The sequence below is a fragment of the Ambystoma mexicanum genome, chromosome 8, assembly GCF_040938575.1.
Source record: "Ambystoma mexicanum isolate Mex_15411 chromosome 8, UKY_AmexF1_1, whole genome shotgun sequence".
Lineage (NCBI taxonomy): Eukaryota > Metazoa > Chordata > Amphibia > Caudata > Ambystomatidae > Ambystoma > Ambystoma mexicanum.
This window is the reverse complement of record NC_090929.1, coordinates 1,108,899,867-1,108,927,683: the sequence shown is the minus strand read 5'-3', so window position 1 is coordinate 1,108,927,683 and position 27,817 is coordinate 1,108,899,867. Positions and strand designations below refer to the sequence as shown.

Genomic DNA, 27,817 nt, shown 5'->3' with positions numbered 1-27,817 from the left:
GTATATCCTTCCTGTGCAACATTTCTTATTCCTTCTCTTGCCCACAGGTGGTTCTGGATTCTCAGAAGCGGGTCTTTACCTGGGGCTTTGGTGGTTATGGGCGCCTCGGCCACAGTGAGCCAAAGGATGAGCTTGTGCCTCGCCTGGTGAAGCTGTTCGACTTCCCTGGCCGCGGAGCTGTGCAGATCTTTGCTGGTTGCACTTGTTCCTTTGCCCTCGGTGAAGCTGGTAAGTTACAAATAACCTTTCTCATTCCCACCTTTGTGTAGGGGATAATCTTTGAAATGCCCTGAGCGTACTGCTGAGATGGTAGTATGGGCCCTGCTTCTCACCTTACTGCTATGTCCCGTCCCCTTTCCTCCCTACTGTATGGGCGTCCCTCGCTAGGGATGAGACGGAACCTTTTTCACCAGAAAAATCATCTTCTTCCTATTTATATTTAAAAGCGCAGCCCTGGGTGCATGCGCTCCCCTGACTCCGACCACCGTTGCCACTCCCAAGTCCCCTTTTCTACGTCGACCGAAACGGGTAGATTTGACTTGTGCTCCTGGCTTTGGCTTCGGCCATGTAATACCATACTCTCTTCCCCGGATTCTTTCTTCTGTCTTTTTTTGTCTTCTTTTATGTTATCTTATTTTGCATTTATATAGCGCCTTATGTACCATTGGTATAGTCTCAAGGCGCTGGTAGGTTGAACACCCTTGGGAACCGAAGTTCAAGTCAGTAAAGAGAATTGAAGAGAGTCAAAGGTGCGTGTGAGCACCGGATATGTGTGCAGCTGGTGTGGCATTCGTGTGATAGCTGCTTCTTAGAGGTAGGTGTGCTGGTCGAGAGATCAGGAGTATGTGTTCGTTCTGGCAGTTTTTTATCCAGACCGATTCTGGGTGCGTTAGGCCTGAGGAGAAACGCCTAGGCTGGAGGGTGTGTAACCAGCAGTGTTAGGGTGATGGGGAGTATGAGGCAGATGATGGTATGAGAACAGCTATACCGAATGGTGTCATAGTATCACTGTGTTCTAGTTGAGTGGTGGTGTAAAGAGGAGAGTAAGCGTGAAGATGTGATGTGGTGCACACTTCTAAATTCAATCAATGTACGTTATTAGGCACACTTCTAAATCCTTAGACTTCTATGTTCAGCTTTGCACAGAGAGGATATTGGCACACTTCTAAATTCAATCAGGGCACGCTATTAGGCACACTTCTAAATGCAGGCAAGGCATGCTATTAGATATACTTCTAAATTCAAGTTTTGCACAGAGAGGATATTAGGCACACTTCTAAATTCAACTAGGGCACGCTATTAGACACACTTCCAAGTTCAACTTTGCACAGAGAGTATATTGGCACTTCTAAATTCAACTAGGGCACGCTATGAGACAGAGTCTAAAATCAATCAATGCACGCTATTAGACACACTTCTAAGTTCAGCGTTTCACAGAGAGGTTATTAGGGACACTTTCTAAAGTGAACTAGACCACAGTCACGCTATTAGGGATTCTTCTAAATTCAGCTTTGACATAGTGAGGTTCTCCAGCATGGGGTCTGGCATGGATTCACATGCTCATGAATATTCCCCGTCAGGCTGGGAATCCTCGGTAAAGAAAAAACCAGTATCAGTTTCGTTTCTGATCTGTCTTTCGTAGTAGTAACCAATCACTGGTCTCTGCGTCATACTGACCACAGCCAATGACTGCCCTCTACCTAAGCACCGCCTCTGGCAGCCATCTTCAGATTTTTACCGCACGTTCATGTGTTGGGATCCTCGTGTAATTGCTCTCGAGCGTTAGTGCTATTTTTTTCACGTTTTTTCTCAAACTTCGTTTTTTCGGTCAAAAGAGCCTCAAGCTCCACCGACTCTCCATCCGATCAACAGGGACCCGTTTCGGATTCGTCTGCGCCCCTCAAGGGTGAATATTTCGTCGAGCTACGCTTTTGGAGGACTCCAGAAGTTTCTCAGGCCCGATCATGGCCCAGGAGAAGGGAAGCTCGACGCCCGGAAAGCTGTTCAGGGTCTGCCCTGGATGCCAGCTGCAGAACGTCTTCAAGGAGGACGAACACTCTTATTGTCTTTACTGCCTACATGAGGACAAGACGCACGTGGAGAAGGACTGTGCGTTTTGCGGCAACATGTCGGAGCGGACCATGAAGGACCGCCATCAAAGTCTCGCCAACTGGCTAGAAGGGAAGAGCCCGTCCGGCGAGAAGAAGAGGAAGAAATCCGAGCGGTCTTCTAAGACCTTTGAGGACGCCCCGGCGACGGGGGTCCAACATAAGGCCAAGCACCGCGAGTCCGCTGGCACCGGGAGCGTCGAACGGTCGGGCTCTACGGGCGCCAGGCAGGGCGCACCCTCCCCGGCACCATCAACCACGAGCCAACGCTCTGGGTCGGGTAAGAGGAAGGCAGAGCACCCGGCGAAGCTCCTGGAGAGGCCCCGGTCGAGCTCGAAGGCGGAGGGGGAGCGAGGCAGTGTCCCCCCCCCTCAAGGATAAGGCGGTGAGCGCACCTAAGGTGGTGAAGGCCTTAATCCATCCGGCCAAGCCCTCTATCGAAACTGTCGCGGCGGCCCTGGCTCAGCCTGTGGAGGCTACACCAGTGGTGGCGACCTCGGGGCTCAGAGTCTCCCTGCCACCTCGGAGGGAGTCCTCTTTTGTGCCCATCGATAGGACCCCCGTGAAATCCCCCGTGGGGAAGAAAAAGGGGGGGCAGGGCGTCGTCGTAGATTCGGCCTCAACCTCGGAGGAGGAGCTGGTCGAGGTCTTAAGCCACGGCCTCGGCGTGGAAGAAGACCGGCCCGTCGGGATGGATCCCGACGCAGGGGACGACGACATCGTCGAGGGTACCGACGGGGCCCCTGATCGCCCGTCGGATTCCCCTCTGCCAGCGCCGCGAGACAACTCGGCGGCCATTTTGTTGGCTATACAGGCCTTATGCTCAGAGATAAGGACAATACTTCCATTGCCGACGGAACCTCTCCCGTCGGGGGACCCAGAACCGGGACCTTCTGGTGTTCCCCCTGCCAAGAAAAGAAGGATCCACCCTCCACCTCCTTTTCAGCCGTCGCGCCCCTTCCAGCCCTCCTCCCCGTCCACCCGAGGGGATGATACGGGGACTGACACGGCAGCGACGGGTACGGACGACGAGGTTTACGACGAGGATGTACCGTCGTCGCCTCCCACCAGGGCTTCTCCGCCCGACGAGATTGGATCGTTCCACTCTATGATCGCCAGGGCATCCGAGCTTTTCCAACTCTGCCCTGAGGAGAAGAAGGAAGGTTTCCTTTATCAGCGGCGCGAGGCCAAGAGGAAGACGGTCCTCGCGGTGCCTCTATTGGACGACATTTGGGATGAGGGCCTCACCCTCCTCAAGAACCCTTCCACGACGCCAGCTAGAAGAGACCAGTACGAGAAAAAGTACCGGGTCCCGGACACGGCCCCCCTGTGCCTCCGGACGCAGCCTACCCCGGACTCCGTCGTCTCCGCGGCGGCCAGGAAAAAAGCGGGGCCGGGGGTGCGGCCTCCACATCGACTTCCCCACCGGACGGCGAGGGAAAGAAATTGGACGCTATGGGACGCAGAGTCATCTCGTCTGACGACGATTAAAGCTGCCAACGCCTTGGCTATCTTGGCCCGATACGACAGGGAGCTCTGGTACAAACTGGCTCCCCTGCTGGACTTCTTGCCGGACGACAAGAGGGCAGAGGCCCTGGAGATCCTGCAGGAAGGTGAGGTGGCTTCGGACCACGCCATTACCGTTGCGACGGACATCGCCGACACTGGGTTCCGCCAGTTGGGCAACGGCGTTTGCCTTAGGCGGCGTGGATGGCTCAAGGCTACGGACTTCCGTCAAGACGTTCAGACCAGAGTCCTGGACATGCCCTTCGATGGGAACAACCTGTTTGGGAAAACAGTGGACGATTCCCTTCAGGCCATTAAAGCGGACACCGAGACGGCCCGGGCCCTTGGAGTTCTGCAACAACGACGGACGCCCTTTCGGAGCAGCGGAGGCAAGGGCGCCTCCAAAGGTTCCGGCGGCGGTTTCTCCTCCTACCGTCAAGCAGCCCGCTCGTCGTCTCAGGAGGCCTACAGAGGACGAGGCAAGTCTGGCGGACCCCGCCGTCGTCGCCAAGGACAAGGCGCTAAAGCCTCGTCGAAGCAGGATTGAACCGGCCGGGGGGTCGGGCCCCCACAGAAGCACCCCGGTGGGAGGCCGGCTGGCGAGCTTCGTCAGCGTGTGGGAGTCCATCTCCACCGACCGTTGGGTGCTGGACGCCTTGGCCGGGGGCCACGCGCTCGAGTTTCAAAGAAAGTGTCCGCGCGTCCCCCCCGTGGCCAGGAAAGAACTTCACGTCCCTCAACTTCTCCTGGAGGTGAAGGCGATGCTCAAGAAGGGCGCCATCGAACTCGTCCCAAAGAGGCTTCGGGGCTCCGGAGTCTACTCGAGATACTTCCTCGTGAAGAAGAAGACGGGGGGATGGCGCCCCATCCTGGACCTGCGACGTCTGAACAAATTCATCAAGGCGCAAAAGTTCCGGATGGTCACCCTCCAGCACGTCCTGGGTCAGCTGGAGGAAGGAGACTTCCTGTCGTCGTTGGATTTGGAGGATGCCTACTTCCATATTCCCATCTTGAAGGGGCACCGAAAATTCCTCAGGTTTGTGGTCCAAGGGCGTCATTACCAGTTCAAAGCCCTCCCCTTCGGTCTACGGTCGGCACCCAGGGTGTTCACCAAGTGCCTCGCACCGGTGGCGGCTCAGCTGCGCCGCGAAGGGATCCACGTCTACCCCTACCTGGACGACTGGCTCATCCGAGCCAAGACAAGGGAGCTCGCCGTGGTTCACACGGCAAGGACCGTCCAACTTCTCACGGACCTGGGATTCTCCGTGAACTATGCCAAATCCCACCTGGTGCCCGCGCAAGACGCTCTGTTTCTGGGAGCGAGGCTCAACAGTGTCCCTTCTGGCCTCCCCGTTGGAGGAGAGGACCAGGACCATCCTGGGCAAGGTGCAGCGGATGTTGGTGGCCGACGCGGCCAAGGTGAGGTCCATCAAGTCCCTCCTCGGAATGATGTCTTCCTGCATCTACCTCATTCCCATGTGCAGGCTCCGGATGCGCCCGTTGCAGGAGTTCCTGGACGCGCGCTGGATCCAAACGACGGGCAGCTTCGAGGAAAGGATCACACTCGACGAGAGTTTCCGACGAGCGATCCGGTGGTGGGGCACCCGCGCGCATCTGACGGCGGGCATGGACTTCCAGACCCCAGCCCACCAGGAGACGGTGACCACGGATGCCTCCCTGGAAGGGTGGGGAGCGCACACCGAAAATCTGCACGCAAGAGGCCTTTGGCTCCCGACGGAGAAATCCCTACATATCAACGTCCTGGAGCTCCGTGCAGTGTTTTGGGCCCTCAGGTCCTTCCTTCCGTCCCTCAAGGGCAAGGTGGTGAGGATCTTCACCGACAACACCACCACCATGTTTTACATCAGGAAACAGGGCGGAACCAGGTCCCCAGCACTGTCCAAGGAGGCGCAGGACCTGTGGCATTGGGCAGTCGCCCAAGGGATGTTTCTGGTGCCGTTTCATCTGGCAGGGATAAAAAACACCATCGCCGACTCACTCAGCAGGGAGCTGCGCTCGTGCCACGAGTGGGAACTACGGCAGGATCTAGTGGATCGCCTCTTCCGACGGTGGGGCACACCCCAGATCGACCTGTTCGCGACGGCGACGAACTCCAAGTGCCGGAGGTTCGCCAGCAGGTTTCCCCAGGCGAGGAGCATGGGCGATGCTTTCTCGTTTCCCTGGGAGGGCCTGTTCCTCTACGCGTTCCCTCCTTTGCCACTGCTAATCCGGCTCGTCAACCATCTCAAGAGGTCACGGTGCAGGATGATCCTCGTCGCACCTGCGTGGCCGAGGCAGATATGGTTCCCGGACCTTCTGGACTTGTCAGCGTCCCCGCCAATCAAGCTGCCGGTGGACGCGGATCTACTCTCCAGGGAAGGAGGCGCCATCCTCCACCACAACCCGAAATCGCTGAACTTGCAGGCCTGGCTCCTGCAGCGCTAGAGTTTGGAGGATACGACATACCGGCCGACTGCAGAGAGGTTCTTGCAAAGGCCAGGGCGTCCTCGACTCTTAAATGCTACGGACACAAATGGAAGAGGTTCTCTGTCTGGTGCCACGCACAGAAGATTAACCCTCTACGGATTACGGCTCCCCAAGTACTGCCGTACCTGCTGACGCTGGCCAAAGCTGGACTGGCACACGCGTCCATCAAGATTCATCTTGCTGCGATCTCCTGATACACCAGAACCACGGGGCGGACGTCCTTGTGGTCTCATCGACTGGTGAAAGAGTTCATGAAGGGACTGTTCAGATTGTTCCCGCCGGTGAAGGCTCCGGCCCCGGCGTGGGAGCTCAACGTGGTGCTGACCAAGCTCATGGGACCTCGGTTCGAGCCTCTGCACTCGGCCCCGTTGAAGTTTCTGTCGTGGAAAACAGCATTTCTTGTGGCCATTACCTCCGCGCGCCGGGTGGGAGAGATCCAGGCCCTTTCCTGCAAGGCCCCGTACTTGACTTTTCACGACACGAGGGTAGTGCTCAGGACGCACCCCTCCTTCATGCCCAAGGTACCGTCGCACTTCCACCTCAACGAACCCTTGGTGTTGCCTGTATTCTTCCCGTCGCCTTCGTCGCCGGCTGAGAGAACTTTGCACTCGCTAGATGTGGCTAGAGCGCTGAAGTTCTACGTGGACCGCACGAAGTGTTTTCGGAAGACGTCACAACTCTTTGTGAACTTTGGACCTGTCAATCAGGGGAAGGCTCTCTCGAAGGCTTCCATTTCCAGATGGCTCTCCGGCTGTATCATGTACTGTCATCGGTTGGCAAACCGACCGCTGCCTGGCCGTCCGAGAGCCCATTCCACCAGAGCGATCGCAGCTACCACGGCGTTCCTTTCTGGTGTGCCCCTGCTGGACATATGCAGGGCTGCTACGTGGTGGTCGACGCACACCTTCACGAAGTTCTACTGCGTCGATCGGGATTCCAGGGAGGAGTCCAGGGTCGGCCAAGCAGTGCTGCGCAACCTGTTCGCCTGAGGTGAGCCTGGTGGGGAGGTAAGATGCTTAATGTTGAGCCTTTGCCACCTCCCGTGGTTGTGCATGTGTGTACTGCTATGTATTCTTTATTCATGAGCATGTGAATCCATGCCAGACCCCATGCTGGATAAGGAACAAGTTACTTACCTGTAACTGTTGTTCTCCAGCATGGGTCTGGCATGGATTCACATGCGAACCCTCCCGCCTACCCCTCTGCGGCTCTTCACTTGGTCATACTGCCACTTCACGTGCTTCCAAATCTGAAGATGGCTGCCAGAGGCGGTGCTTAGGTAGAGGGCAGTCATTGGCTGTGGTCAGTATGACGCAGAGACCAGTGATTGGTTACTACTACGAAAGACAGATCAGAAACGAAACTGATACTGGTTTTTTCTTTACCGAGGATTCCCAGCCTGACGACGGGGGAATATTCATGAGCATGTGAATCCATGCCAGACCCATGCTGGAGAACAACAGTTACAGGTAAGTAACTTGTTCCTTATTAGACACACTTTCTAAATGCAACCAGACCACAGTTATGCTGTTAGGGACACTTTCTAAATTTGTGAGGTTTGTGCAGACCATCTAGAGGTGAGATCCAGTTCAATGGAATGAATCGGGTGCACTCAATGATGTTGTGAGTACAATTTAGATGTAGGAGTTTACAACAGTTGTAGGATTGAGTGGTAGGGTAGTATGGCATGAAGTAATTGCTTCAGTCCCCACCCTTGCCACACTTACTTGTTGGTGGGTGTTGGCTTCTTGCTTCTCCTGCGAATACCTGCAGATACGATCTGGAGCCGTCTTGTTGGAGCCGTCCTTTGCCTTGAGGTCCTTAGCCGCTGGGGCTGCACGGGCTGAGGGCTGCCCTGGGGGGGTCAGTAATGGCTTGGGTGAAATGGTCGCTGGTCCAATAAGGGCAGGGAGGGCAGCTCAGGAGGCGGGAGGAGCGGGGATGTGGAAGCGGGCGCGGGAGGGAGGGGAAGCGGCAACCAGGGCTGGAAGGGGCTTCGAGGCCAGCAAAAGTGGGATCAAACGCATGGAAGACCTACAGATGGTCACCACAGCACAGTGCACTCACCGGGCTTCTAGATGAAGAAAGGAGCCGGTGCAGGGACGCAAGCTGATTAGGCTCACAACACAGGTCCTAGCGACCAATCAGATGCATAGGCAGGTGGAGCGGGGATGCGGAAGAGGGCGCGGGAGGGAGGGCAAGCGGCAACCAGGGCTGGAAGGGGCTCGGGGCCAGCAAAAGTGGGATCAAAGGCCTGGAAGGCCTACAGATGGTCACTACAGCACGATGCACTCACCGGGCTTCTAGATGAGGTACTCTGGCGCCACGCTCCTCCCCAGCGCATGTCGACTAGAGCGGGAATCCAGCCTGCGAGGGGCTCTTCCATACATCAGATCCCCGAGCTCTTTGCCTCCGCTGCCTTGGCCGCCCCACGGATGGGAGGGTTACACTGCATGCAACGCACTTTCTTCACGTGCTTGGAAGAACAGACTAGCTAGGTGGAGGGGGCGCTTTGAGAAGTCTCCTCCAGAAGACTTGAAGGACTTTGTCAGAAATAAGTCGAGGCCCAAGGGAGGGCCTGTCTTTTCCAGCCCACGCTGCAAGGGTGACTCCTTTCCAAGGAAACGCCCAGACAGGAGGAACCTCCCAGGTACTCGTACCAACGCTAGTTCAGCTACTGGCTGCCAAGCCGCGGGGTCTGTAGATTTTTCTGGAGACAGTGCTGAGAACTGCAAGGTTCTTTTACAGGGTGTACACCCAAGGGGCTACGCCCTTTTACCGGCAAAATGTCAGAGGAGGCGCTTGCACGCAGCACTACCGGCAATTCAGCCAAGGGAGACGCGCCTACCAGGCCTCGGCCTGAGGTGCAGGCTAGGTCTCATGTTCCATCACCAAGAGTCCTGAAGGACGACGGGCCCAGTGAGCCAAACACCATGACTTCGGCACCTGGGCTACAGCTCGACAAGATGGCCACCGTGCCAGACAAGATGGCTGCTCGTCCGATACCTCCCTGGGGAACGGAGCAGGTGGGAGAACGAGTTACAAGTGGGACTGGTGTCAACCAGGTAAGGGGCCTATAGCTTATCCATCGGCATTGCAGGTTTACCCCGCAACCAGCTAGACAGAGTACGCCCCTGCCCCAGCATGTGCCCGCTATCCTGTCAATATCACCTACCACCCCACCAGCCTTCAAGGACAGGTTCTTTGAAAAGTTCCTCATGCTCATGAGATCTCCTCAGATGGGGTCCTGCTTAGGGATGTAATCGGGGACATGCTCCCTCCGCCGGCGCCTATAGTAATTCCTCCTGTGGCTCCAGCGCTGCAGGCCCCGGTGCAGCTCCAACTTCCCACTCCGACTCCTTCGATTCTGGCTCCTCTGCCTCCCAGAGTTCAGGTGGTTCTGTACCAGCCTCCGCTGCATTAACATTAATAACTTACTTTTGGCATACAAAATACTCATTAAAAAGTAAGTAAAAGGCAAAAGTTATTAGAACACAAGAAATACAAATAGTCATAAGCAGGGCAAATACTTTCAGATAGCTCTGAGAAGAGTCATTCAAGCCAAAGTCAATAGGCCAAAGTCTTTGTACTGGATGCAGCACTTAAGGTATGTAAATGGAAAAGTCTTTGCACAAGTTCTTAGGAGTCTTTGAGAACAAGAATCAAATGTAGGGCAACAAGCTGATTAAACTTGTGAGTTGCAGAAGTTATAAGCACTTCCACATTAAGAAGTAAGTTATCTTAGGCTAGTTTTTACAGTACAGAAGAAAAGTAAAGTTAGTAAAGAAGAAAAAGATGCAGCTGAAGACTTCTGTTCCTCTACAGCTCTGCAGATCTCGCTGTCCCTGGGCCTCGGTTTTGGGGACAAGAGGGAGGACGTCTGGGGACTCCTGCACCATATTGGCACCGTCAAAGCTGGCAACCGGCAACCTTTACTTTCAGTGGCTGTTTTGAGTCTCAGCTCCTTGTGGTACAGCAATTAGCAATAAGCACGGTTCCTGGCTGTCAAGGTGGACTTTCTCACATCTGAGGTCCCGCAGTCGACTGGGGGGAGGAGGGGTGTTAGGCTTGGTCAGTCCTGCTTCATGGGAGTTCGGAGGATCTTCCAAAAGCTTTAGGCCAGCTTACAAGCAACACACACAATCTGGTGTCCCTCTCCCGGTCTCTTCGGTTTCCTGCAGCAACACTGAGGAAATTAAACCAGCTCCGAGATGGGTGTCCAGGTGGCTTACTAGGGAGTTGATTGGTCCTACCAACTCAAAGAGAGAAGTCGTCCTTTGCAGGGCCTCTCGGGCGATGCGAACTTGGCGATTCGGACCTACAACAGGGCTTTACCGGGCAAACCAACGTACCAGGAGTTGCAGCAGCCGTCCTCTTCAAGCTCTTCTTCGGTTCCTTCGTCCAGTGGTCAACTCTGCCGTCCAAGCCAAGAGACTTGCCTTTTATTCAATTCTCTCCCGTTCATTCCAGTCTAGCTGCCACTCACCCAGTAGGGTGGCTGTCGTTGCCGGACAGCCGGCCAATCATCAAGTGCATTTGGGTCTCCTAGGAGAAGAAGAACAGGAAGATTTCAGGCACCTCCCTCACTTCCTGCCTACCCCAAACACTCTGGAGTCAGAGGCGGGTTTCGCTCCTGAAGCCTGCCAAAGGCGAATGAACAAAGACCAAGGCTGGTTTGGTGCACAGAGAAAAACTCAAGGGACCTTTCCAAAAACAAAAGTTTGAAAAAAGAACTGGACCTGTTTTGACAAAGGAGTCTTAGGCGCCATCTTGAAAAACATGTCTCCCGCGATTTAACGTTACGGCGAACAATTCGCGGTTGGGGTAAATCATGGCAGTTCATTGTAAAACCACTGCCACCAGCCATTCTGAGAGGAAAGGGTAACATTTAACTGTTACACGAGTAGCTAGACATAGGGGATATGAAGTAACCCCTCCAGCACTCTATTGTGAGATAAGGGTCTGCTGGCTCTAGAAATGTACAGGACTAAGTGAAGTCAATTTCATTCCACTGTTCTGGGAAACAGTAGTTGATCCCGGAGAAGGTATTTAAACCTTGGGAAATCTGAAAGACTTCCCTGTGGCACTGCACTGAAGGTGCTTTGTGACACAATTTTAAAAGATGTCTATGGAGTTTGTCAGACTCTGTAACCAAAAAGAGAGAGAGGTAAAATTCACACAAAAATACATGACAGTGGGGGAAAAAAAGGCTCTCACACTTTCCAGGTTAAAAAAACCAAATCCAGCAAAGTTGCTGGGGTTCTCTATGGTAGAGGGAATTCGCAAATTTTTGAGAATTCTCCCTATCCTGCATCTTCGTCAATCCAGTGCAAATTCCATGCTGGCAGCCGTTAACCAGAGGCTTTGGTGGAAAATAGCCGACTTCCTTCCAGACCTTCCGCTGCAGAGCCAGTCACGTTTCAAGGCGGGACTGGCAGAGGCCAAAATGGTGGCGCATAACATCATGGAGTCCACTGTGGCCCACATTTACACCTGTTAGGCAGAGTACCCTTTGGGTGCACTACAACAACTCGGATCTCCTGACAATAGGAGGCCAACCTTTGTTATAAGTCTGTACTACACAGGTTGGTAGTGTGGTTGAGTAGCCGGGTTTATCTCAAGAGGGGTCAATGTGAGCTGTACGGAAGTTGCACAGAGATTCACAGTGACAAGTGTCCAAATAAACTTACACACAAGGTTTCTTGATTAAACAATTTTTACATTATTTACCATTTAGTTATAGTAAGCCTTCAGAAGGGAGCAATGTTAAGGAACACACAAATGCACTTAAAAAATCAGCAAATACCCACTTGGGATGGCTCACAAACACTACCTACACGGTCAGGTGACTTCAATTGCTAGGGTGCTGTAGACAATATATTGCTGTTTGCATTTAGACTTTCTTAGAGTGTCAAAGAAAAGAGGGATCAGAATAGAACAAGTATTCACACAATGATTCTCCAGCATGGGGTCTGGCATGGATTCACATGCTCATGAATATTCCCCGTCGTCAGGCTGGGAATCCTCGGTAAAGAAAAAAACCAGTATCAGTTTCGTTTCTGATCTGTCTTTCGTAGTAATAACCATTCACTGGTCTCTGCGTCATACTGACCACAGCCAATGACTGCCCTCTACCTAAGCACCGCCTCTGGCAGCCATCTTCAGATTTTTACCGCACGTTCATGTGTTGGGATCCTCGTGCTATTGCTCTCGAGCGTTAGTGCTATTTTTTCACGTTTTTTCTCAAAAACTTTGTTTTTTTCGGTCAAAAGAGCCTCAAGCTCCACCGACTCTCCATCCGATCAACGAAGACCCGTGTCGGATTCGTCTGCGCCCCTCAAGGGTGAAGATTTCGTCGAGCTACGCTTTTGGAGGACTCCAGAAGTTTCTCAGGCCCAGACATGGCCCATGAGAAGGGAAGCTCGACGCCCGGAGAGCTGTTCAGGGTCTGCCCTGGATGCCAGCTGCAGAACGTCTTTAAGGAGGACGAACACTCCTTTTGTCTCTACTGCTTACATGAGGACAAGACGCACGTGGAGAAGGACTGTGCGTTTTGCGGCAATATGTCGGAGCGGACCATGAAGGACCGCCATCAACGTCTCGCCAACTGGCTGGAAGGGAAGAGTCTGTCAGGCGAGAAGAAGAGGAAGAAATCCGAGCGGTCTTCTAAGACCTTTGAGGACGCCCCGGCAACGGGGGTCCAACACAAGGCTAAGCACCGCGAGTCCGCTGGCACCGGGAGCGCCGAACGGTCGGGCTCTACGGGCGCCAGGCAGGGCGCACCCTCCCCGGCACCTTCAGCCACGAGCCAACGCTCTGGGTCGGGTAAGAGGAAGGGCGAGCACCCGGCGAGGCTCCTGGAGAAGCCCCGGTCGAGCTCGAAGGCCCCATCGGAGGGGGAGCGAGGCAGTGTCCCCCCCCTCAAGGATAAGGCGGTGAGCGCACCTAAGGTGGTGAAGGCCTTAATCCATCCGGCCAAGCCCTCTATCGAAACTGTCGCGGCGGCCCTGGCTCAGCCTGTGGAAGCTACACCACTGGTGGCGACCTCGGGGCTCAGAGTCTCCCTGCCACCTCGGAGGGAGTCCTCTTTTGTGCCCATCGATAGGACCCCCGTGAAATCCCCGGCGGGGAAGAAAAAGGGGGGGGGGCAGGGCGTCGTTGTAGATTCGGCCTCAACCTCGGAGGAAGAGCTTATCGAGGTCTTAAGCCACGGCCTTGGCGTGGAAGAAGACCGGCCCGTCGGGATGGATCCCGACGCAGGTGACGACGACATCGTCGAGGGTGCCGACGGGGCCCCTGATCGCCCGTCGGATTCCCCTCTGCCAGCGCCGCAAGACAACTCGGCGGCCATTTTGTTGGCTATACAGTCCTTATGCTCAGAGATAAGGACGAGACTGCCGTTGCCGACGGAGGAACCTCTCCCGTCGGGGGATCCTGAACCGGGACCTTCTGGTGTTCCCCCGCCCAAGAACAGGAGGATTCACCCTCCACCTCCTTTTCAGCCGTCGCGCCCCGTCCAGCCCTCCTCCCCGTCCACCCGAGGGGATGATACGGGGACTGACACGGCAGCGACGGGTACGGACGACGAGGTATACGACGAGGATCTACCGTCGTCACCTCCCACCAGGGCTTCTCCGCCCGACGAGATTGGATCGTTCCACTCCATGATCGCCAGGGCATCCAAGCTTTTCCAACTCTGCCCTGAGGAGAAGAAAAAGGAAGGATTCCTTTATCAACGGCGCGAGGCCAAGAGGAAGACGGTCCTCGCGGTGCCTCTACTGGTCGACATTTGGGAGGAGGGCCTCGCCCTCCTCAAGAACCCTTCCACGACGCCAGCTAGAAGAGACCGGTACGAGAAGAAGTACCGGGTCCCGGACGCGGCCCCCCTGTGCCTCCGGGCGCAGCCTACCCCGGACTCCGTCGTCTCCGCGGCGGCCACGAAGAAAGCGGGGGGGGGGGGTGCGGCCTCCACATCGACTTCCCCACCGGACGGCGAGGGAAAGAAATTGGACGGTATGGGACGCAGGGTCATCTCGTCTGCAGCGACGACGATTAAAGCGGCCAACGCCTTGGCTATCGTGGCCCGCTACGACAGGGAGCTATGGTACAAACTGGCTCCCCTGCTGGACTTCCTTCCGGACGATAAGAGGGCGGATGCCCTGGAGATCCTACAGGAAGGTGAGGTGGCGTCGGACCACGCCATCACTATTGCGACGGACATCGCAGACACTGGGTTTCGCCAGTTGGGCAACGGCGTGTGCCTTAGGCGGCGTGGATGGCTCAAGGCTACGGACTTCCGTCAAGACGTATAGACCAGAGTCCTGGACATGCCGTTCGATGGGAACAACCTGTTTGGGAAAACAGTGAACGATTCCCTTCAGGCCATTAAAGCGGACACTGAGACGGCCCGGGCCCTGGGGGTTCTGCAGCAACGTCGGACGCCCTTTCGGAGCAGCGGAGGCAAGGGCGCCTCCAAAGGTTCCGGCGGCGGTTTCTCCACCTACCGTCAAGCGGCCCGCTCGTCGTCTCAGGAGGCCTACAGAGGACGAGGCAAGTCTGGCGGACCCCGCCGTCGTCGCCAAGGAGGTCAAGGTGGCAAAGCCTCGTCGAAACAGGATTGAACCGGCCGTGGGGTCGGGCCCCCACCGAAGCACCCCGGTGGGAGGCCGGCTTGCGAGCTTCGTCAGCGTGTGGGAGTCCATCTCCACCGACCGTTGGGTGCTGGACGCCTTGGCCCGGGGCCACGCGCTCGAGTTTCAAAGAAGGTGCCCGCGCGTCCCCCCCCATGGCCAGGAAAGAGCTTCATGTCCCTCATCTTCTCCTGGAGGTAAGGGCGATGCTCAGGAAGGGCGCCATCGAACTCGTCCCAAAGAGGCTTCGGGGCTCCGGAGTTTACTCGAGATACTTCCTCGTGAAGAAGAAGACGGGAGGATGGCGCCCCATCCTAGACCTGCGACGTCTGAACAAGTTCATCAAGGCGCAGAAGTTCCGGATGGTCACCCTCCAGCACGTCCTGGGTCAGCTGGAGGAAGGAGACTTCCTGTCGTCGTTGGATTTGGAGGATGCCTACTTCCATATTCCCGGATGCCTACTTCCATATTCCCATCCTAAAGGGGCACCGAAAATTCCTCAGGTTTGTGGTCCAAGGGCGTCACTACCAGTTCAAAGCCCTCCCCTTCGGACTACGGTCGGCACCCAGGGTATTCACCAAGTGCCTTGCACCGGTGGCGGCGCAGCTCCGCCGCGAGGGGATCCACGTCTACCCCTACCTGGACGACTGGCTCATCCGAGCCAAGACGAGGGAGCTCGCCGTGGAGCACACGGCAAGGACCGTCCAACTTCTCACGGACCTGGGATTCTCCGTGAACTACGCCAAGTCCCACCTGGTACCCGCGCAAAACGCTCTGTTTCTGGGAGCGAAGCTCGACAGTGTCCCTTCTGGCCTCCCCGTCGGAGGAAAGGACCAGGTCCATCCTGGGCAAGGTACAGTGGATGTTGGTTTCCGACGCGGCCAAGGTGAGGTCCATCAAGTCCCTCCTCGGAATGATGTCTTCTTGCATCTACCTCATTCCCATGTGCAGGATCCGGATGCGCCCGTTGCAGGAGTTCCTGGACGCGCGCTGGATCCAAACGACGGGCGGCTTCGAGGAGAGGATCACACTCGACGAGAGTTTCCACCGAGCGGTCCGGTGGTGGGGCACCCGCGCGCATCTGACGGCGGGCATGGACTTCCAGACCACCAGGAGACAGTGACCACGGATGCCTCCCTGAAAGGGTGGGGAGCGCACACCGAAAATCTGTACGCGAGAGGCCTTTGGCTCCCGACGGAGAAGTCCCTCCATATCAACGTCCTGGAGCTCCGTGCAGTGTTCTGGGCCCTCAGGTCCTTCCTTCCGTCCCTCAAGGGCAAGGTGGTGAGGATCTTCACCGACAACACCACCACGATGTTCTACATCTGGAAGCAGGGGGGCACCAGATCCCCAGCTCTATCCAAGGAAGCGCTGGACCTGTGGCACTGGGCCATCGCCCAGGGGATGTTCCTGGTACCCTTCCACCTGGCAGGAGTAAAGAACACCGTCGCCGACTCACTCAGCAGGGAGTTGTGCTCGTGCCACGAGTGGGAGCTCTGACAGGCTCAAGTAGATGTACTATTCCGACGATGGGGCAATCCCCAGATAGATCTGTTTGCGACGGTGACCAGCACCACATGCCTGAGGTTCGCCAGCAGGTTTCCCCAACCGGGGAGCATGGGCGATGCATTCTCCTTCCCTTGGGACAGCCTGTTCCTCTATGCGTTCCCGCCGTTGCCGTTGCTTCTGCAACTCATCAGTCAACTCGGACGGTCCCGGTGCAGGATGATCATTGTCGCACCGGCGTGGCTGAGGCGGTACCCGGACCTTCTGGACATGTCAGCGTCCCCTCCAGTCAAGCTTCCGACAGACGCAGACCTTTTCGGCAGGGAAGGAGCCGCAATCTTGCACCACGACCCAGGGCCTCTGAACCTGCAGGCCTGGCTCCTGTAGCACTAGAGTTCGGAGGCTACGATATCCCGGCAGACAGCAAGGAGGTACTTGCCAAGGCCAGGGCTTCCTCAACTCTTAAGTGCTATGGACATAAATGGAAGTGGTTCTCTTGTCTGGTGCCGTGCACAGACGATCAACCCTCTATGGATTGCGGCCCTTCAAGTGCTGCCATGCTTACTGTGGCTGGCCAAGGCGGGGCTGGCGCATGCATCCATCAAAATTGATCTGGCGGCTATCTCCCGCTACACCAGAACTCCGGGGCGGTCTTTGCTGTGGGTGCACCGCCTGGTGAAGAGTTCATGAGAAAGGACTGTTCCGCTCGATCCTGCCGGTGAAAGCTCTGGCCCCTGTGTGGGAGCTCGACGTGGTGCTGACCAGGCTCATGAGCCCGCCATTTGAGCCTTTGCATTCGGTGCCACTGAAGTTCCTATCGTGGAAGACAGTGTTTCTTGTGGCCATCACCTCCACATGACGAGTGGCAGAGATCCAGGCCCTCTCCTGTAAACCTCCATACCTGACATTCCACGAGACGAGGGTAGTGCTGAGGATGCACCCCTCCTTCATGCCCAAGGTGCAGTCGGACTTCAATCTCAACGAGCCCTTGGTGTTACCTTTTTTCTTCCCGTCGCCTTCGTCACTGGCTGAGAGGACTTTGAACTCGCTGGATGTGGCTAGAGTGCTGAAGTTCTATGTGGATCGCACAAAGAATTTTTGGAAGACATCGCGGCTGTTTGTGAACTTTGGCTCTGTGAACCAAGGGAAGGCCCTCTCCAAGGCTTCCATTTCCAGATGGCTCGCCGGCTGCATCATGCACTGTCACTGGTTGGCAAACCGACCGTTGCCTGGCCGTCCGAGAGCACATTCAACCAGAGCGATCGCTGCTACTACAGCGTTCCTGTCTGGTGTGCCCCTGCTGGACATCTGCAGGGCTGCTACGTGGAGGTCGACGCACACCTTCACAAAATTCTACTGCGTCGACTGGGATTCCAGGGAGGAGTCCAGAGTCGGCCAGGCAGTGCTGCGCAACCTGTTCGCTTGAAGGTGAGCCTGGTGAGGAGGTAAGAAATGCTTAATGTTGAGCCTTGCCACCTCCCGTGGTTCCGTGTGTACTGCTATGTATTTGTGAGCATGTGAATCCATGCCAGACCCCATGCTAGAGAAGGAACTAGTTACTGTAACTGTTGTTCTCCAGCATGGATTCACATGCAAACCCTCCCGCCTACCCCTCTGCGGCTCTTCTGTTGGTCCTACTGCCACTTTTCGTGCTACCAAATCTGAAGATGGCTGCCTGAGGAGGGGCTTAGGTAGAGGGCAGTCATTGGCTGGGGCAGTATGACCCAGAGACCAGTGATTGTTTAGTAGTAGAAAGACAGTTCAGAAACGAAACTGAAACTGATGAGAAACCCGACTCTGGGGACCAGTGTCTGCGGTAGGCAGGAACTGAGGGAGGTGCCCGAAACTCTGTGCTTCGTCTCCTAGGAGACCCAAATGTACTCTGTGGTGAATGGCTGGCTGACTGTCCGGCAAGGACAGCCACCCACCCACCCTCCTGGGTGAGTGACAGCTAGGCTGGAATGAATGGGGGAGAACTGAATAAAAGGCGAGTCCTTTGGCTTGAAAGGCAGTAGACCACTGGACGAAGGAACCGAAGAAGAGCTTGAAGTGAACTCCTGCTGCAGCTCCTTGCCCATTGGTTTGCCAGGTGAAGCGCTGCTGCAGGGACTACTTGAAGTTTGCATCGACAGAGAAGCCCCTCCAAGGACTACTTCTCCCTTTTGAGTTGGTGGGACCAATCAGCTCCAAAGTAAGCCACCTGGACATCCATCTCTGAGCTGGTTGAATTTCCTCAGAGTTTCTGCAGGAACCGTATAGCCAGGGAGAGGGACACCAGATTGTGTGCATTACTTTTAAGCTGGCCTGAAAGCTTTTGGAAGATCCTCCGGACTCCCACGAAGCAGGGCTGACTAAGCCTGACCTCAGCAGAGTGCAGGACCCCAGAAGTAAGGACCGTCCACTTTGACAGCCCGGAACCACGCTTATTGTTATTTGCTGTACCGCAAGGAGCTGAAACGCGAAACAGCCACTGAAAGTAAAGTTTGTCGGTTGCCTGTTTTGACAGTGCCAGTGCAGGAGTCCCCCGACGTCCTCCTTCTTGTGCCACGACTGAGGCCCAGGAACGGTGAGATCTGCATAGCTGCACAGGAACAGAAGTAATCAGCTGCATCTTTTCTTCTTTAGCAAGGTACTGTGAAACAAGTCTAAGAAAACGTACCTCTTACTGTGGAAGTGCTTTTAACTTCTGTAACTCGCAAGTCTAATCATCTTGTGGTCCTACATTTGATTCTCTTTTTATCAAAGACTCCTAAGAACTTGTGCAAAGACTTTTCCATTTACTTACCAGAAGTGCTGCATCCTATACAGACTTTTGCCCATTGACTTTGGCTTAGCCTTTTTGAATTGAATGACACTTCTAAGTGCTATCTGAAAGTATTTGCTCTGCTGAAGAATATTTGTAATTATTTGTGTTCTAATAACCTTTACCTTTTACCAACAGTAAGATATTAATGTCCCCAACACCCTTGTTACTGAAGTCACCTGTGGGTGTAGGATGTCTGTGGGCCATCCCGAAAGGGTTTTGTCTGATTCAGAAACTCATAGTGCACCAGGAACCAGTCACCATGACATTGGTGGCCCCCATATGGGCCTGCCAACCCTTGTTCGCTCTTTTCTGATGGAGATGTCTCTTTCTTCCCCAGTGAAGCTACCTTGCCCAATCAACATGTCGCAAAAAAAGGGCAGACACTCCACCCATGCCCTCAACATTGAACTTAGCAGCCTGGTTCCATAGATCATAGAGTTTGGACACCTGCAACTCCCTCAGAGATGCATGGACATACTTACGGAAGCGATAAAAGAGAACACCCGATATTGCTATTCCAGCAAATGGAAGCAATTCGTTATCTGGTGAAATTCAAAGGGCGTCAATCCCATTGACTGCTCCCCCACACACATTATATTTAGGGATTCGATTTTTCTAGCTGCTGTTGTTTTTAAAAATCTCGGGACTACATAAACCCCGGTATTTTAATTTTATAATTATGCGCGAGCGGGATTCGATACTGTGCTGCTCTGCATTGGTTTGCTTGAAAGACCAATGCATTGCAGGTGAGCTATCCTCCAAGCCCTTGTTAATGGGCTCTGTTGCTGTCTGTGTGAATTCAGGACCCAATGATATTTATCAGCCACTAGATGGCAATATTTAGCTTTCTTTGCTGGCAGGTTAAAAGAAAGCTAAATATATGTAAACACGCGTGATGTCCAGAATATACCGTGCTAAGCAGTTTAAACTATGCTGGGAGTCTACAATCACCGCCAAGGAAGGTCACACGTGTAATTGACCTCATTAAGCAGCAACCTGTCCCTTTGTGTCATTGTATAACATATCTAATTTCCGAAGATATAATGTACATTGCTTGTTTTCTTTTGTAGTGTTTCTTTACCACTGTTTTCATGTAACAATGAAAACAATTGCTATTTTTCATTGTGTGATTATTATTTTCCAGAATCATCAGAAGCATTTGACCTAAATCCCTAAAGTGTAACCGTTCTAAATTATTGGAACATGTTAACTTGCTTCCTAGAAAATCGCTGTGGAAAATATTGTCTTTTTTCCCCAGAATCAGACGGATAGTAAGCTTGTCTTAGTGAAGAAAATCACAGCATTTTTACATGAAGCAGATGCTACTGGCAGTAGTAAAATATAGCCCTCCTTGTTTTATTGCTTTGCAAATAAAGCTGTCTACGCGGGAATGCGGCAGAAACTAATTACTTCAAGGTTTCAGCTAATCCAGTTTGTGGGCGCATTGCATACAAAAACGGGGTTTCCAGATTGTTAGTGCTGAGGTGGAATAGTGGGGGTGGTCTCTCCGTATCACTTAACACCTCAATCAAATCCCTGAGAAGAGTACGGTCCTGGGACCCTTCCATTCAGAGAGTGATGCAATGTGTGCTTTTCATGGATGAGACAAGGGTCCTCCAGTGCACAGTGGAAATGAAGCACACAGTGTAAAATATAACCTCGCTAACATGCGGACACCAAACACTGATCAATACATTACCTTTATAGCTCGCTCTGTAACAAAAGAAAGATCAATTGAACCGTGGGAGGAGGCTCAGCTGCTTTACTATGCACAGTAATACTTGCCATGGACCAAAAACCTTACTAGACACATTTTAAAAGGGGAAGCGTATTAAGTGGAAGAGAAAAACCGAGTCGTAATGCTTTTCCACCTCCAGGGGTGGACTGCGAAACAAAAGAGGCCCTGGATATAATGTTCAAAGTGGCCCCAAATTACACATTTTCAGCAAACCCAACCCTTTTCCTGTGAGTAAACGTGGAAATATCACACAAAGGAGGCCCAGGTGCAGAGGCCTACTGGGAAATCTCCAGAGTTCCCTCTAAGCCAGTCCACTGCTGTTCACCTAATTTGACACGTCGCCACATTTTGATGCAGTGTTGACATGCAAGAGTGGCACAGAGTGGAGATAAGATCTCTGCAACACTGACTCATTGGTGCGCTTTGTTGTACACCTATATGAGGTTTTAATGCAGGCATACAACACATGGCTTCCTATAGAACCCACCTCGGTTTTGCAGCTGGTCAGAACCAGGTGCATGCCATAGTAATACATTAGCAAATGACCGCTGCACAGGATATTTGTGGCCGCAGCATTTACTTTTTGCCGAGACAGTTTGGGAAAATGAAAGAGCAAAAGTGAGATTCCCTCATTTTTATCCTTCCTTCTCCACTCGAGCTTGTGAATGTGTAAAATTGCATGCAGGGTATCGCAGAGCACTCAAATCGTAACGCTGTTGGTCCTTTGCATTCAATTTGCATTTCATGCAGAAAGCTGGTGTATGTGTTTTAGCCAAGATTGACATTTTCGGTGAACAGCTGTGAGTGGCAATTATACCTTCAACCACTTCTTTGGTGAGGTCAGCCCTGAAACACATAGCCAGGGCGTTCTTTGTCAATCATGATAGTCATCAAATAATGTTATTCAACATATTTGTCATTAGGTACGCAGCATAAAACAGTTGTAATGAATTACATGCAATAATATTTACACAGTGTGAAACTGGACACTGTAAACGCTTTTTGGATCAAAGTGCAATTGGGCGATGGAACAGTGAGTTCACATTTTACACTTGGATCTAACCATGAAAGAATATTTGTGTTTACACTGAAAAAAACTGTTATCTGCGATTTTTCGAAGTGGGCACGCGAGAAAACACAGAAACACAGATTCTGGAATTTTTGGAAAACACTGGAAAAACGCCACCGGAAGTAATAAAAAAAAATAATAAACCCCGAAAACAGGAAACCCTAATTATATTGTACCTAACTCACTTACTTGACTCAGGCCTGATTTTTAATTCCCTTAAGGTTCATTTAGCTGCTCTCTCAGCTTACACCACGTCGCAACAGAATGTGTTTGTGACAATGTGATTACTTATCTATGCAATGTGGAAGTCCTATTAATAAAAGCCTAGGTTATCGATACAGGAAGACATGCCCGTATGGACTTTCCTCTAATGAATGCTGTGCTTTGGTTACCTAGGAAACAAGGGTTGGCGAGGAGGAGGCAGAGATCAACGGTTACAGCTGGGCTTATTGAAGGAGACAGCTGGTGAAGTGTAAAGAGGATTGAAAGGTTAAGTTGCGCGGACTTCTAAACTGTTTTATTGAAACAGAGAGGACGATCGTTGTCGTTGAATAAGGAGAAGGAAAGGTAGCGCCGTTGCGCTCGGCCAAAGAAGTAATGTAAAATAATGCGACCGTTGTCGCTCGTTTTAAGAAAATAAGGAAACAACGCTGTTGCGCTTTGACAGCGACGAGAGAAACAAGGTGAAAGGGAGCGACCGTTGTCGGCATCCCAAAGTTGAAAGAAGAGCGCCGTTGCGCAGTGAGAGTGAAAGGAGGCAGAGCCGAAGCCTCGTTTGAGGACCGAAGCGGAGAGGGATCGTACAATACGCCGGACCACAAACAGTAACGTATCCATTAAGTGAATGAGAATGAGGTGTCATGTAATACTCGTTATCAGAGGGAAGTAAAGCAGTTCGTATGAACTTAAAGCTAATAAGAGCCTAAAACTGTTATTTAATTGAACAAACTATCGAGTGTGTGAAGAGGCGGAGTCTCATTCGTAGTAAGAAACAGACTTTCAGAAGCAAGAGAATCGACGGAGAGCGGAAAGAGAGGAAAGAGGGGTTTAGAGAAAAGGGATGTTATAAAGCGAATCGAACCGTGTGGTCTGGACATTATCTGAGAATGGTTAACAACAGAAGTTAACAAAGAGGCGTCATTGAAAGAAAACGTTCCTCAGTCACAGACAATTTCACAAATTGACCTGCAACGTTAGAACGAAGCAACACAAAGGCCATTATACTCAAGGTGCCTGACTGATCGTTTGTTGTGATCTTTGAACTCAAATTAATACGATCACTATAGAAAACAAGGACAGGATTGTGGATAAAGTATTCAGAGGCAAGAAGATATTTAAAAAAAAAAAAACAAAAAGAAGGAACAGAGCAGAGAAAAGAAGAATAACTTTTAAAGTTACATGAAACAGACAGAAGAAATAAACATAGACATTAAAGGGGAATGAATAGACATTAAAGTCACAAAGAACTTACCTGATTACACACCGGTCAGGATCCCTATACAGTAGACTGAAGAGACGGGGAGAAGACCTATCCTTTTCAGTAAATCTAGATGCAAAGAGGGAATTTGTTAATAAATGATTTGGGTTCTCTTCTAACCCATACAAACTACTCACTGGCTAAGTTTTCTTTATTTCATCATCATTCAAGTGAAGTGTTAGTGTTGTGGTGGAAAATACCAGTTACTAAGGCTTTCATGGAAGGGGTGAAGAGAATTCATCCCACCATTTCTAATCCAGCTCCCGGATGGGACCTGAATGTGGTATTAATCAGACTTATGGGGTCTCCATTTGAACCTATGCATAAAGCAAGTCTCCAGGATCTTACCTATAAGACAGCCTTTCGAGTGGCGATCAATTCTATTAGAAGGGTTAGTGAACTACAGAGCCTCTCATTTCTAGACCCCTTTGTTACAGTTCAGAGATATGGTGGTTCTGCGCACTCACCCTAGATTTGCGCCTTAATTTATCTCCAAATTTCATGTGAACCAATCAATAGAACTGCCTGCTTTCTTCTAGAACCCTACCAACATGGCCGTAAGAAGCCTACACACCTTAGATGTCCGTAGGCCAGTCATGTTTTACCTGGACAGAACTAAACCACTAAGAAAGACACGTTTCAGTGGCAGCTGGTAGAGAAGGGGATCCTGTCTCTAAATCGGCAATCTCAAGGTGGATTGTCAAATGCATCACACTGTTGCACTCTTGCTAACAGAGAACTGCCCTTCAAGCCTAGAGCGCATTCTACCTGGGGGGGGGCACTGGGGCTTGCATAGCATTCATTGCAAATGTTCGCCTAGAGTCCATTTGCAAAGCGCCAACCTGGAGTTCTGTACAGACCTTTACAAAACACTATTGCCTAGACACTCATTCTAGGGCTGATTCTCAGGTGGGACAAGCAGTACTAAGACATATTTTCACTACTGTTCCTTCTCACAACCCACCTCCAACTCCGGGTACCGCTTGCTAGTCTATGCACAGCATGTGATTCTAAGCAGATTAACATATACCACATTTCACAGGGACAAGGTGGTGCTTAGGATGCACCCATCATTTTTCCCTAAGATCGTTTCATTGTTTCACCTTAATGCAATACCTTCTGTCCCTCATCTTCTGGATTTGCAAAGAATGCCTGAAATACTGTCTGGATGTCGGATGTGCTCTCAGATCTCAGATAGGACAAAGCTGCTGTAAATCCGATGCCTTGTTCATCACGTTTGGTGGGTAAAAACCGGCTGTTAAGCCTCCAAGGCTTCAATAGCTAGGTGGATGGTCATGGCCATCAAGGAGGCGTATGAGGGGCAGCATAAAGTCTTTGCCAGCAAACATGCACGCACACGCCATCAGAGCCAAGGCCAAGGTCAAAGTTGTGGCTTTCCAAAGACATGTTCCGTGGCAGACGATCAGCAAAGCGGTTACTTGGGCTTCCCCTTCGGCCTTTTGCAAACACAACTGCTTGGATGCCATCTCCAGATCAGACGCATCATTTGGCCAGGCAGTTTTGAAGAACTTCTTTTCTTAGAGGCGCAACTCTGCTCCCCAGCACTGCATTCACCCATACAGTATGGCGGAAAGGGGGCATAGTGTTGGAGTAAATGTTAATCACGGTAGTGACTGACGTACTCCTAGTTCATAGTCACCTTTCTTCCATAGGTCCCACCATCCTCCCCGTACTAATCCTGTGTCATTAGGCAATTGTGATGTTGTCGATGTGTCAAAGGGGACTGAGGAGTGGCGCCGGTGGGTGGAGTCAGAGGAGCGCATGCTCCCAGGGCCGTGTCCCGGCGCATCTAAATTTAAATGGGTAGACAATTGTTTTCGGTTTCCCGTCCGTATGAGGGGAGGGAGGAGCGGAACTATGGACTAGGAGTAAGTTAGTCACTCAGTGAGTAATGCATTTATCACTCAAGTAGTCGTCTTCCAACTTCTTCCATGCATTTAGACCATTGCATCAAATAAGACGGGCAACAAGAGTACCTAGTTATTCATACTCTGCTAAATGGTACCTCCGAGATGAGTGAATTCAAGTAATGGGGCATTGGTAAGTCCTAAAACTAGTGACGTGTAGTCTGTATTCAATTGATAACCATACTTGCTATGCTTTGAAAACTGTACAGGGTATCATGGACTTAGTCAAATCTCTTCCTGCTGTGGTAATAGTCTGTTATATACATTGTAAACTAACCTAATCCTAGTTGATGGTCCTTGACAGCAAAATGAGTCCAAAGACTTAAAAGCAGCTAATGGCACAATGAACAAGAGGTGGATTAAGGTACTTTCTACTCTGCCACTTGCAAGTGTATAACATTATCTAAGCATGATGTACTGGAGGCAGTTACCTCCAGAATGGAGGGAATTGCCATTATTGCATCATTGCTCATTTGAATACGCTTCTAAGTGCAGTACTCTTTATCATCTTGATCTGCTATTTCTGGGTCTTCACTACAAAGGTGTCACAGCTGAGCATTGCTGATTTTGCTGTAATGCACATAGTTTTCTGCCCCCGTTTGTCCCACTGAATCGGGAGGCTGCTTAATGAAACACTAACTTAGAATGGATTGTGTCCTCCCACGTATTCCTCATTTTCGTATCTCTCCAGCTTTGCTGCTTTGGAAAAATACATTCTCGGCAGACCCCCAGCAACTTTGCTGGATTTTGAGGACTTAGATTTTTTTTTTACCTGGAGAGATCCACCCTTTTTCCCACTCTCTCGTATTTTAAAGGGATTTCTGAACTTTGTGTTTCAAATGGATTGTGTCCTCCAACGTATTCCACATCTTTGACATGCTTCGGAACTTTTTTCGGCAGAGGGCGTCCTGCGTCGATGGGGTCGAGGTCCTTCGAAGGCCTCTGTTGAGGGTGACTTCACCAGATGTTATAAATGGGAAGCACGGCGCCCGTAGCCTCAGTTCCGTTTTTTCCGCAAACGTGTTTGCTTCGAGAACTCGGCGTGCCTCGTGTTATCTTCTTCAAAGAATGTCTTCATCTTCTACCCCTCCGACTCCACGGTCTGGTTTTAAGACATGCCGGGACTGTAAATCCAAAATGTCGATTACGGACCCTCACCGCATCTGCTTGTGGTGTCTGGGCAAAAGTCATGATACCGACTGCTTGAAGTGTCAGTCGTTGACTGCCATGGCCTTGCGGGAGCATAAGGGGAAGTTGCAGGTAGATTGGCTTTCTTAACCTCGTAAATCTCAAAAACCTACTGGTATTTCCACCAACGATTTGAGGGGTGACACTCCTCGTTGGAAGGAATCCCGGGGATCTCGGTCCCGGAGTGGGTCTCTCCACTCCTCGTCTCGGCACTTCCGGAAGCGGTGTCACCAGTCGCCTTCCCCGTTGGATGATGGCTCCGCGAGGAAAGTGGCTTGTCCCGCTAAATTTTCGACTCCTGAGGAATGGGAGGTATTCAGGGAGCAAATGCTGGCGATTTTTCAATCCCAGGACACACTTGCGTCCGCGCCTTTGGTAGAAGAATGGGCTTGGTCCGATGCTCGCGCGCCTTTGTGCCCGGGTCCTCACTGCGATAAACATAGGGAGCCGCTGAGGTCCCGTTCGGACAAGGCTCTGGTGGATCGCCAGAGACGTTCCAGATCCAGGTCTCTGTCTTTGTCCCCAGCAAAACTGCAGAAATCTGGAAAGGGCTCAAGGTCTGGATCGACACTGTCTGCGCCGTGTCTATTGAGTATGGGGGTCAGAGCTTTGCCTTTGATCCAGTCCTCGGAGCCTTCAGCGCATTTGTCGACACCAAAGCCATCGGCGCCCTCGACACCGTCGGGGCAATTTGTCCAGAATGTTCCAGACAGGCCCCTGGCACTGTGGATCCTCCGAGAAAGCTTTTATCAAAGACTGAGAGGCCTGTTCTGAAATACAGGGCTGCTCCTGTCTCTAGAAAGGAGTTCTTTCATTCTCTGCATGATATTTGAGGATGAGGAGAGGTCAGATATGGAGTTGGAGCCTGTTGAAACTCATGAGGCTCCTGACATGGTCTTTTCTGAACAGTCAGTTGGAGTTGCGTCAATCTTTGCATGATGCCAGTGGCCTTGACACATCTCCTGCTGTGGAGTTTGGTAGGCCAGAGCCTGGGGCTCATGCGGAATCCTCCTATAGGGGGTTGATGTCGAGAGTTAGAGTATCTCGGGTGGTCCTGTCCTCCGGTTGCATTCGATCAGGATGACCTGACTGATATTTTGGATCAGGGTCCATCCACTGACCCAGTGTTGCCTTTTCATTTGGCATTGCAAAAAAGGGTGGCAGCTACTTGGCAGACCAGAGTCTCTTTGTTGACTTAGAAATACCACCCATCCGGTAGCAACCCCAGCTACCTTAGGAGAATTTTGTGGTTCAGGTGGCTACGGCCACCACCAGGCAGGCGGCGTACCCTACCATCCCTCCTGATTGGCACGACAAGCGCTTCGATGGTTGGGCACACACAAGGTATTTTCTGCTGGCAATATGGCACTGAAG

At 52.2% G+C, this 27,817-nt stretch overlaps 1 protein-coding gene across 2 annotated transcripts in view; it reads left to right on the top strand.

Moving 5' to 3' along the window:
• The window catches only part of RCC2 (regulator of chromosome condensation 2), a 613,770-nt gene that overhangs the window by 451,468 nt on the left and 134,485 nt on the right, over window positions 1-27,817 (top strand). For both annotated transcript variants that reach the window (XM_069611136.1, XM_069611137.1), the window contains exon 9: window positions 48-228. In XM_069611136.1, the coding sequence (XP_069467237.1) occupies window positions 48-228 (181 nt within the window). The remainder of the gene's footprint in view (window positions 1-47; window positions 229-27,817) is intronic.